A 12163-nucleotide genomic window follows, 5' to 3' on the forward strand; every position below is an offset into this window, starting at 1 on the left:
AAGATTAGTAATTCAGATTTTTCTACCGATGCTTTTCCAGAAATAAAATGACATTAGGCAAGACTTCTGCATTTTATACATTTAAAAATATTTTAAATATTTAAAAATAACTAAAATTTAAATTCAGAACAAATTAATAAACAATTATAAAAATAAACTCTTTTGTACTGATATAAAAATATGAAGGGATATTGAATTTTTAATTTACAGGGGATTTGTTAGTTCAGGTCCTCCAAGAAGGGTTCAACTGCAAGGTAGGATTAGATATGCAAGAGGCCTGGTGAGGAAAAATCTGTGAGAGAAAGTGGGGAGGGAGCCCGGAGAGGCTGGCAGAGCCTTCCTTAGTGATGCAGGTTTGACCGCTGTACATGAGATCAGAAAGGAAGGAAAGTTGGGTCTGAAAATTCTTACACTTAAGTGCAATCCTAAGAAAGTTTTGGCAAGCCAGTGGGGAATCCTTAAACCTGGACTGTCTGTCAGAGAGTTCCATATCTCAGGAATGGATCTGCCCTAGTATCCCTGCCACTTTTAGTCATTGACTTGGGAACGAAGATTAGACTAGGGATCATTGACTTAGATTCTAGTCTCCGCTTTGCAGCAAAGCTGACATTGTGACCTTCAGTAAGTCATTTTACTAAAAGATATAAATTCCTGCATTTATAAATTAGGAGAGTATAGTAGACATTCTGTATGATTCATTTTTTATTTTAAATCTTATGGTTGTAAAAAATTGACTGGGACATTACACTTATAATTTTAAAAAGAATGTTCAATCTGAAAATAAGGTAAAATTTTCATTTTCATTTAGTTCAAACTTGATTGTAGATACAATAAAATTTCTTTTTTTCAACAGGGCATGGTTTTTGCTTACTAGTGTATTTCTCTATTGACACGTATTTCTGGAAGGCAGTAAATATTATATCAAATTAATATGTTATGAAATTATATTGATTTTAATTATACAGTAACTTTTTATTTTTGTATAGTCATAGTATTTTGTGCCAGTTACATGAGGACACATGAAATTGGTGCTAATGCAAGTATAAAACATTAAAGTATTTCTTAAGAACACTCACATCTCACTTTTTTCTCCCCCTTCCATATTCTTTGGCATACTCTTACCTCCACAATTTTCCAGAAGTTTGAAATGTACTTATTTATTTATTCAGTCCAAAAATATATATATATATATATGTCTACTAAATACCAGGTACTGGTCTGAATATTGGATACATGAAGAACAAATTGACTGTTATCATGGTGCTTACATTATGGTGGTGGAAATAAACAAAGAAAAAACATGTTAGGCAATAAGTGCTGTAAAAAAATAATGTGGGGCCGAAACCGGTTTGGCTCAGTGGATAGAGCGTCGGCCTGCGGACTGAAAGGTCCCAGGTTCGATTCTGGTCAAGGGCATGTACCTGGGTTGCGGGCACATCCCCAGTGGGAGATGTGCAGGAGGCAGCTGATCGATGTTTCTCTCTCATCGATGTTTCTAACTCTCTATCTCTCTCCCTTCCTCTCTGTAAAAAATCAATAAAATATATTTAAAAAATAAAATAAAATAATGTGGGATAAGAGAGTGGAGGTGATCAGGGTAGGGGTCCTATTTAGGTAGGATGGTCAAAAAGACTTACCTGATTAGGTGAAGACATTGAGCAAATAACCTGAATGAATTGAAGATTTGGAGAAAGTGTTCTAGGCAGAGGATTCCACTCGAAAAAGACCCTGAGAAAATCCGTACAGGCAAAGTAGATTAGTGGTTGCTTAGGGCAGAAGCTGAGGGGGGAGGATGGAGAGTGTCTGCTAATGGGGGTGGGGCTGCTTTATGAGGTGATGAAAATGTTCTCAAAATAGACGGTAATGATGGTTGCCCAACTGTGAATATTCTAAAAACCATTGAATTGTGTGCTTTAAAAAGGTAAATTTTATGACATATACATTATATGTCAATATAGCTATATTCTTAAAAGACTCCAAAATAATGAATGAAGGACAGCAAGAAGTCCAATGTGGCTAGACTAGAATAAGGAAGATAGGAGAGAGGTAAAGTGATTACTCTCAACCTCTAGACCTATATAGCTATATCTCTACCCCAACCAAAAAAATCTTTATATTATTTCCTTTGAGACAGGAATTTAGCTAGTTTTCATAATGGAAAGTTATCTCATGAACTAATTGATATAAACAGGTTCATGATAGATTCTCAGGGATTTTTCTTTTGAATAGGATATTACTGGAAAAATAAATACATGAATCATGGATATTCTGTGGGCTGTGGACCCAGAATTTGATTGGTAGGAGTCAGGGCATCTATGCGTATGCCATGCCACTGTCTCTTGATCAAATAAAGAAACGTACAACTTTTAACATGGGAAAGAAGTCTGAGATATTTTTGATATATTGAAAAAGTTGGGAACTGCTTGGTTAAACCAGAGGAATTCTTTTCTAGAGACATTGCTGACATGTGTAAAAGACTGGTATGGATGATATTTTGGAGGCATATGTTGAAGTGAGGCTTTTTAGTCCTGTTAAATAGAGCTCCTAGGTTGTGGCAGTTTTCTATAAACACAGATATTCATGAATATAAGCAGAATTGTTTTTTTTAATCATCTCTGTGTGGGTTGTTTTTGATAAAATTTTACCCTCAGGTGACTTTTCTCTTAGACACACAATATATTTCTAGGTAGCTCATTACTTCTATATATTTTCAGGTAATAGTTTTTAAAGATCATTACTTTTTATTATCTCAGTATAAAAAAAAATAGGAAAGTAATTGCTGTAAAAAAACCTATGTTATATTTCTTATGTAACCAAATATCTTGAGGAAAACCCGGTGATGGTTGATGTTTATGTTCTTCCATGCTAGTATAGAAAATAGAAATTTGGCCTTGTAGTACATAGTAGGATTTTTATTAATTCATTAATTTGGTAAGGGCCTATTTCCTTTTCTAGGAAAAAGGCATTGAAGTGATGTTTTCTCCTCACCCTTGTCCTACTTGGACCATTGATTGGAGTAATCTTCCTGCAGCAGTGAGCCCAAAGGAAGGTGAGATTGTTTTTTTCTCTCCTTTAAATCTTACTCATAATCTGGATAGTTACTTCATATCTATCTTCTAATTTTATAATCCTCTTTTTGGCTATATCTAAAATTCTGGTTATTCTATCTTTATTAAGTTTTTATTTATTTTATTATAAAATTTTTACATGTATACATCACTCAGATTTAATATTTACCACATTTTTCTAACATTTGCTTCATGTATTCCTTTGTTTCTTTGCTAAAGCATTTTGAAGCAAATCCCAGGCACCTGTCCTTGGATCAGGATTACAGTACAGACAGCTAAAAAATTTTTACATCTTAAATAATCATTATGACACATAATAAAAATTAACAAAAATTCCTTGATCATCTAATAATTAGTCCATAATTATTTCCCCCAATTGTTAAAATGTTGTTTGTAAAAATATATATATTTATAATTAGGTTTTTAGTTAAATATATTTTTCATTGCTAGAAATTATATTTGGTTTGTTTTCCTTGCTCATGTTTCAATTTCCTCTTTTTATACTTTTTTAAACATGGCTATTTTATAGTATATTTGTTATTTCTAATAGCTGATATCAATAGAGATGTAATTCTATTTGTTATTTCTGTGGATTTACTCATGTTTTCTTATTTTCCTGTTAGTTTTGTAGTTTTAGATTGTGAATTCATTTTTAGGTTACCTAAATCTGTTGGAATCTTGTGGGGCTTTGTGAGGTTAAAAGTAAATTCTCATAGAAGGGGTTTATAGTTGCTTTGCCGGGCATCTCAAGATATTTTAAGACCACTTAGCATTAATTTTTCAGTTTGAGATTCCTCAACCTTTTCTATCAGGAGCTAAGGTTTAAACAAACAAGTTATGTATCATTTTCCTTTGCTGTTGAGTGGACTTCTTTTTAAATGCACCTTTTCATAGAGAATATAAGTTTTCAAGTTTCTCTTTTCATGTAGTGATACTAGTTCCAACTTGTCACCATGCTGGATAGGGATCAAGGACTAGCCTCTCTTCTTTGTCTTACTGTGGAAGCTTAGATTCTTATTAGCAAACACCTTCCAGGCAGCTGTGGTATCAGTTCAAAATTATTGTACTGCTTTTTAGTTTCTTAACCCCTTTTAAAGGCCTTATGGATTTTTCTGACTCTCAGAAATCCAGTTCGAAATGTAAAGGATGATTTTTGAATTTTAAATATCATTTTAGATATTTTTATGTGGGGAACTGTTTTATAACTCAGTGTGATATTTCTTTAATCGTTTATGTGCTCTTTGGTTTTATAATAAGCCAAATATAACTTGATTTTCAAATGCTCTCTGAAATCATGTGCCTTTCTTTTTCCTATTCTCTTCTGTGATACTTCCTAATATTGCCTGAATCTCACTGGTCAATTCTGTTCTGTCAAGAAAATAATTTAGGAATCTTTCAGAATAGAAACAGATTTTATTGAGCAGTTAAAAACTCTGCATCAATATTATATAAAAACTAGAGGCCTGTTGCACGAAGATATTCGTGCAATAGGCCTTCCCTTCCCCTGGCTGCTGGCACTGGTTTTCCTACGGCACCCGGGACCCAGGCCTTCAGCCAGAGCCTTCAGTCTTCACGGCTCCGGCCGGAGCCTTCAGTCTTCGCTCCCCACTTCGCGCCTGTGTATGCAAATTAACTGCCATCTTTGTTGGGTTAATTTGCATACTCTCCTGATTGGCTGGTGAGCGTAGCAGAGAGATGGTCAATTTACATGTTTGTCTATTATTAGGTACTAGAGGCCCGGTGCACAAAAATTTGTGCACTCAGGGGAGGAAGGGGGGGGGGGGTCCCTCAGCCCGGCCTGTGCCCTCTCGCAGTCTAGGACCCCTCGGGAGATAACGACTTGCTGGCTTAGGCCTGCTCCTGGGTGGCAGAGGGCAGGCCCAATCCCTAGGTGCAGCCCCTGGTCGGGCTCAGAGCAGGGCTGATTGGGGAGTTGGGGTGCCGCCCCCTGTCATGCACAGAGCAGGGCGGATTGGGAGGTTGCGATGCCACCCTCAGTCACGCTCAGGGTAGGGCCAATTGGGGGGTTGGGGCACCGCCCCCTGTCACACTCAAGGCAGGGTCGATGGGGAGGTTGCAGCGCCACCCCCTGTCACGCACAGAGCAGGGCCCATCAGGGGGGTTGGGGCTCCGTACCCTGTCATGCACAGAGCAGGGCCAATCAAGGGGTTGGGCACTGCCCCCTGTCATGCACAGAGCAGGGCCCATCAGGGGGTTGGGGAGCTCCCCCCTGTCACACACAGAGCAGGGACGATCAGGGGGTTGAGGAGCTCCCCCCTGTCACTCACAGAGTAGGGCCGATAGAGGAGTTAGGGCACCGCCCCCTGTCACACACAGAGCAGGGCGGATCAAGGGGTTGGGGTGCCGCCACTGTCACACTCAGGGCAGGGCCGATGGGGAGGTTATGGCTCTATCCTGACACACACAGAGCAGGGCCGATCAGGGGGTTGGGACGCCGCACCCTGTCACACACAGAGTCGCAGGGTGATCAGGGGGTTTGGGCGCTGCCCCCTGTCACGCTGATCCGGTGCCAGGAGGCCTCGCGGCTCTGCTGATCCCAGTGCTGGGAGGCATATTACCCTTTTACTATATAGGATAGAGGCCTGGGGGCCGGCTGGTTTGCCCTGAAGGGTGTCCTGGATCAGGGTGGGGGTCCCCACTGGGGTGCCTGGCCAGCCTGGATGAGGGGATGATGGCTATTTGCAGCTGGTCACACACCCTTCAGGGTGGGGGTCCCCACTGGGGTGCCTGGCCAGTCTGGGTGAGAGGCTGAGGGCTGCTTTCAGGCTGGCAGTTGTTGACTAAAGCTCCCAACCGCTCCTTTTCTTTTCTCTTTTTTTTATTTTATTCTGGGCCAGCTTTAGCTCTGGCTCTAGCTCTGAGGCTTCCTCTGGTTTGTTTGCATTCTATAATCGAAACAATGTATAACTACAGCTCTGAGATCCCCGGGTTTTGTTTCACTTCTATATTTGTTACAAAGTTTCTTAGAGTTGCAGCTCAGAGGCTGGCAGCGCAGGCGGGGAACGTTGGAGTCCTCCTTCACTGCAGCAAGCAAGCCTCCTGTTCGCTTCCAGCCTGCCGGCTGCCATCTTGGCTGACAGTTAATTTGCATATACTCACTGATTAGCCAATGAAAAGGGTAGCGGTCGTACGCTAATTACCATGTTTCTCTTTTATTAGTGTAGACTAGAGGCCCGGTGCACAAAAATTTGTGCACTCGGGGGTCCCTCAGCCCAGCCTGTGCCCTCTCGCAGTCTGGGACCCCTCAGGGGATGTCCACCTGCTGGCTTAGGCCTGCTCCCCAGGGGATTGTGCCTAAGCTGGCAGTGATACATCCCTTGGGGGATGTCGACTTGTCAGCGGGCCGAAGCTGCAGTTGAACATCCATAGAGCTGCTGAGGAGGCAGGCGAGGCTCCAACCATTGCCGCTGTGATGCCGTCAGCCTGGCCTGTGGCTGAGCAGAGCTCCCCCTGTGGGAGTGCACTGACTACCAGGGGGCAGCTTCTGCATTGAGCATCTGCCCCCTGGTGGTCAGTGTGTGTCATAGTGACCAGTCATTCCCAGGGTCAATTTGCACATTACCGCCCTAATGGGTTTGGCTCAGTGGATAGAGCGTTGGCCTGCAGACTGAAGGGTCCCAGGTTCGATTCCGGTCAAGGGCATGTACCTTGGTTGCGGGCACATCCCCAGTAGGGGTTGTGCAGGAGGCAGGTGATCGATGTTTCTCTGTCATCGATGTTTCTAACTCTCTATCCCTCTCCCTTCCTCTCTGTAAAAAATCAATAAAATATATTTGGAAAAAAAATTGCATGTGCACATTACCCTTTTATTATATAGGATAGAAGCCTGGTGCACGGGAGGGAGCCAGCTGATTTGCCCTGAAGGGTGTCCCAGATCAGGGTGGGCAGGGGACCCCCAGCTCCCTATGATCGCCCACGCCGCCCCTGCTCACGATCGCTGGCTCTGCCCATGCTCAGGCCTAACACCTCTGGCCAAGGCATTAGGGACCCCCAGCTCCTCACCATCGTCAACTCGGCCCCTGCTCCCTGTGATTGCCGGCTCCGCCCTAATGCCTCTCACCCAGGCATTAGGCCTGGGCAGGGGACCCACAGCTCTCCAACGGATCTCCTGCTCCACCCCTTCCCAGGCCTAACGCCTGTGGCCAAGGCATTAGGCCTGGGCAGGCGACTCTGCCCCTGCTCCCCATGATCGCTGGCACCGCCCCTGCCCAGCTGTAGCTGCCCCGAGATCTTGGGCTTCGCCCCTGCCTGGGCCTAACGCCTCTGGCCGAGGCATTAGGCCCGGGCAGGGGACCCCCGCAGCTGCAGCCGCCCCGAGATCTTGGGCTCCGCCCCTGCCCGGGCCTAGAGGCATTAGGCCCGGGCAGCAGCGACCCGCAGCTGTAGCCACCCCTGCCCAGCTCTCATCGCTGGCTCCACCTCTACTTCCCGCTATCACTGGCCAGTTCAGCAAAGGCGCCCGATTCTCCGATCATGGCTGGGGGGCAGGGCAAAGGCGGCCCCCAGGGCCGCCTTTGCCCTGCCCCCCGACTCTTAGCTCCCCCCTGGGTTTCTGATCACTGTCAGTGGCAGGGGGCTTCTTCCGTGCTTTCCCTTTTGCCTCCCTGCATTGTGCCTACATATGCAAATTAACCGCCATCTTGGCTGGTGATTAATTTGCATATCTCGATAATTAGCCAATGGGAAGGGTAGCGGTCGTACGCTAATTACCATGTTTCTCCTTTATTAGATTAGATGATAAAATTCAAGCCCTAGCCAATTTGGCTCAGTGGCTAGAGCAGGAGTGGGCAAACTTTTTGACTCGAGGGCCACAATGGGTTCTTAAACTGGACTGGAGGGGTGGAACAAAAGCATGGATGGAGTGTTTGTGTGAACTAATATAAATTCAAAGTAAACATCATTACATAAAAGGGTACAGTCTTTTTTTTTTTTTAGTTTTATTCATTTCAAACGGGCCGGATCCGGCCCGAGGGCCGTAGTTTGCCCACGGCTGGGCTAGAGTGTCAGAACATGGACTGAAGGGTCCCTGGTTCGATTCTGGTCAAGGGCACATACCTTAGTTGCAGGCTCAATCCCGGGCCCTGATCAGGGACCATGCGGGAGGCAACCAATTGCTGTCTCTCTCTCACATTGGTATTTCTCTCTCTGTCTCTCTCCCTCCTTTTCACTCTCTCTAAAAATCAATGGGAAAATATCCTTGGATCAGGATTAACAAAAAAATAAATAAAAATTCAATTTTGGTCTTTTATTAAGTATATAAAAATAGTAACTAATGACCTTGTTAATATTTTAATTATAACTATTTTTAAGATTTTGAAAAACTTGTTTGAAAACATTTTAAAAAGTTTAACAGTTTTTATTCTACTTGTAATTGGATTTTGTATACTCTTTGACTATAGTATAGATTTGAACAAATTAAACCTAGAGTTTACTATAGCTTTCTAAAATAAAAATCTAATTTTCATTAATATCTATCAAAAAATGAAAATAGAGTTTAAAAGTACCACATGTTTTGCTTATTCATAATTTACTATGAGGCCAAAATAACATTTTTAATTATTTATATGAGCAATCAATTACCAACTCAGAAGTCTGCATTAAGCATTCATGTCTGATTGTTTCACTGGTTAGAGTGCATATCTAATGAAGCTTCTGGAATTAATCACTCATTATATCCTTATAATGGATCACCTTGTTTACATAAATATTATGACAAAGATGAACTTATCACAGAAGAGATACATGGTCCACTCACATTTCATTTACTGTTTCTTAAAAAGTTTATAGTCTTGTTAAACTAAGCCAGAATTATAGCATTTTGTTTTTCTATTTTCAGTTCTGGTGACATGGTAATAGGATTTTTGTGAAATTAAATTTATTATTTACTTAGGGGTGTGGAGGTCACTGTGAAAGTCATGATTGTGTTCTAGTACGTTTTTTTTTTTTTTTAAAGAAGAAATTGAATTGCAATAAGTTATTCTTAGTATTTGGTTCATTTGGATGTTGCAAAGACTGACTCCTTATACTGAATTCATTGAATTACATCAAGATTTTGAAACATAAAAATCATTCTCTTTTCTAACAAAGTCTGTATTGATACTCATCATGGAGTCTAATATATTTCTTAAGCTTATCTAATCTTCTATTCTCTGTTCTCACCCGTTCTCTCTCCACTTCTTATGTACTATTCCCTAAACTCCAATGCTGTTTGGTTTTTTGTTTTGTTTTGTTTTTTTCATTAAGTCTTCGGCATGGGCATGAAGACAGCCTGCCTGAGTTTAAAACCTGGACTACTGACTGGCTACATAACCTATATACCCAGATTCTCAACTTCTCTATGCCTAAATTGCTTCATCTGTAGAATGGGGATAATAGTGCCTATTTTCTGAGATTGCTGGTGTGATCAATGAATTAATGCAGGGTGGGGCAAGAGTAGGTTTATAATTGTGGGTATGTGAAACACAGACTTTAGTTTTATATTATTACTTATTAATTATTGCATTTTTTCCATATGAACACCTGTAAACCTGCTTTTGCCCAACCCGGTATATAAAGCAATTAGTACAGTGCCTAGTAAAAAGTAAATGTTAAATAATAGTAATGTAGTAGTCAGAATTAAATTACTCTCTCTTAATATTCCTTTAGTACTCTCTTATACTTCATTTTGGTACTTATTGTATACTACTCATACACTGTAATTACTGATATGCATGTTTTCCTTCTCCAATTGACTGTGAACTCTTTGAATATAGGGTGTCTATGTATAAGTACTCAATACTTTTAAAAAAAATATGTTTTTATTGATTTTTATTTTTTATTTTTTTAGAGAGAGAGGAAGGGAGAAGGATAGAGAGATGGAGACACCGATGAGAGACATGGATTGGCTGCCTCCTGTACACCCCCTACTGGGGACTGAGCCTGCAACCTGAGCATGTGCCCTCACTGGGAATCAAACTGGGGATGTCTTGGTTCATGGGACAGTGCTCAACCACTGAGCCATACCAGCCAGGCCTCAGTACTTTTTTTTTTTGAATCCTCACCTGAGGATATTTTTCCATTGATTTTTAGAGAGATTGGAAGAGAGAGGGAAAGACAGAGAGAAACAGCAGTGTGAGAGAAACACATCGATTAGTTGCCTCCTCTATGCACCCTGACCAGGGCCCGGGCTGAGGAAGAGCCTGCAACCGAGGTACGTGCCCTTGACTGGAATCGAGCCCGGGACTCTTCAATTTGCAGGCTGCTATTCTATCCACTGAATCAAACCAGCTAGGTCCTCAATACTTTTTTTATTAAATTGAATTGAGACTACAAATCATTTTTTAAAATCATTCAAAATTTCTGTTTAAAACAAGCAACTTGTCTCATATAGATTTAAAAGGCTAAAATAATTGAATTATTTAGTCTGAAGAAAGGAGACCTAAAGATTTAATATACATTATTATTATTATTACATTTTTATAGACTCTTTGGGAATAAATTGTAGACATCACACCTCTAGTTCTAAATATTTAACTTTCTCCTTTAAGAACAAGGATATTTTCTTACATAACCATATTACAATTATCAAAAGAGGACATTTAATTTAGTACTATTATCTAATCTACAGTAGCTTGTGATACATTTAATTGTCTTATCTTTTTAGTCTTCCTTAGTTGTTTCCTCCTGTTAGATTCAAGTGAGGCATTTTTGGCAGGAACACCACAGTCCATCTCAGTGCAGGTATTGGGAAGCACACTATCTCAGTTTAGGCCAGTGATGTTAACTTGAACCGTTTGATCAAGGTGATGTCTGCCAGCTGTCTTTACTGTAATGTTACTGTTTTCCTTTATTAAATTGGTAAGTAGTTTGTGGAGAGATATTTGAGACTACATACTACATTTTTATTTTTTTAAAATTTTACTCACTAGTTTACATTAATTTAATGCTTCTTGCCTGGATCTTCTCAGTGTAGTAGGAGACTGTTTTTTGAAGATTTTCTATCAGTGCACATGACTAAAATATTAACTTAAACATTTCATGCTTCGTGTTTTATAATTTATCATATATGGAACCATCTGATCACAACTATCTGCGACTCTATACCCTTAAGAACTGTGACTTTATACCCTTAATTCAAAGATGAAAGTCACTGCAAACAATCTGGCATTCAACTTAATAGGTGTATTTTTACACCTTAGTAGGTAAATACTGATATTGAATTTTAAAAAACCAAGACAAATTTTGTGGTGTTGGATTGATTAGAATTACAGGTATAAGTATAAATTCATCCTGTTCATTATATATAGATAACAGGCATAGATATATAGGTACAGCAATAGATATGTGTGCAATAGATCAATAATAGATACTGATAGTCACAAAAAGATAAATTTTCAACTCTCACCTTTCTATATTTATTAGTGTTCACTTTACTGTAAGAAAGTTTTCCTTATATATTTATTAGTTAAATTATCAGTATTAACTTACGAATTTTTATTATTTAAATGAGTTATAATTCATCACTGTCACTATTTATTTCAGTGCTCAAGTTTTCCTGGGTTTTGAGTCCCATCCAGCTGGCTTTTGATCCCCTGAAAATGTCCCAATTATTCTATGACCACTTGCTGAATTTCTGGCATAATGAAGAATTACCAGCTCATTTTGCCATCTTCCTGCCCCAGGCCTAGATTTAGCTGCTTCTCTGAGAAACCCTGGTTCCTTTTAGTGGAGAATGGTTTTAGAAAGTAAGATTTGGACACCAGATGTGCTCATTGCTAATGAAGTGTTATTGCTTCTAGGTCCTCTCAGCAGGGTAGTATGTATACATAGGTCTGTTAGGAAATAGATGTATGTATACATACATACATGTACACACACATAATCATACATCATATCTATTGCTGTACCTATATATCTATGTCTGTTATCTATATATATTGAACAGCATGAGTTTATGCTTATACCTGTTATTCCACTCCAACACAAGATTCTTCCTAGTTTTTTTAATTCAATATCTGTATTTACTTTTTCTAACAGCAAAAATCGTAGCGCCCAACATCACATATGTATTTGCTCATTTGCCGAGTTCTACAATA

At 40.3% G+C, this 12163-nt stretch overlaps 1 protein-coding gene across 1 annotated transcript in view; it reads left to right on the forward strand.

Moving 5' to 3' along the window:
- The window catches only part of GSTCD (glutathione S-transferase C-terminal domain containing), a 141191-nt gene that overhangs the window by 22548 nt on the left and 106480 nt on the right, over positions 1-12163 (forward strand). Inside the window, exon 5 of the mRNA XM_070433268.1 lies at positions 2956-3049. Coding sequence (XP_070289369.1) covers positions 2956-3049 — 94 coding nt within the window. The remainder of the gene's footprint in view (positions 1-2955; positions 3050-12163) is intronic.

The sequence above is a fragment of the Myotis yumanensis genome, unplaced genomic scaffold (genome assembly GCF_028538775.1).
Source record: "Myotis yumanensis isolate MYYU_CA2020_CCGP unplaced genomic scaffold, mMyoYum1.0.hap1 SCAF_1, whole genome shotgun sequence".
Classification (NCBI taxonomy): Eukaryota; Metazoa; Chordata; class Mammalia; order Chiroptera; family Vespertilionidae; genus Myotis; species Myotis yumanensis.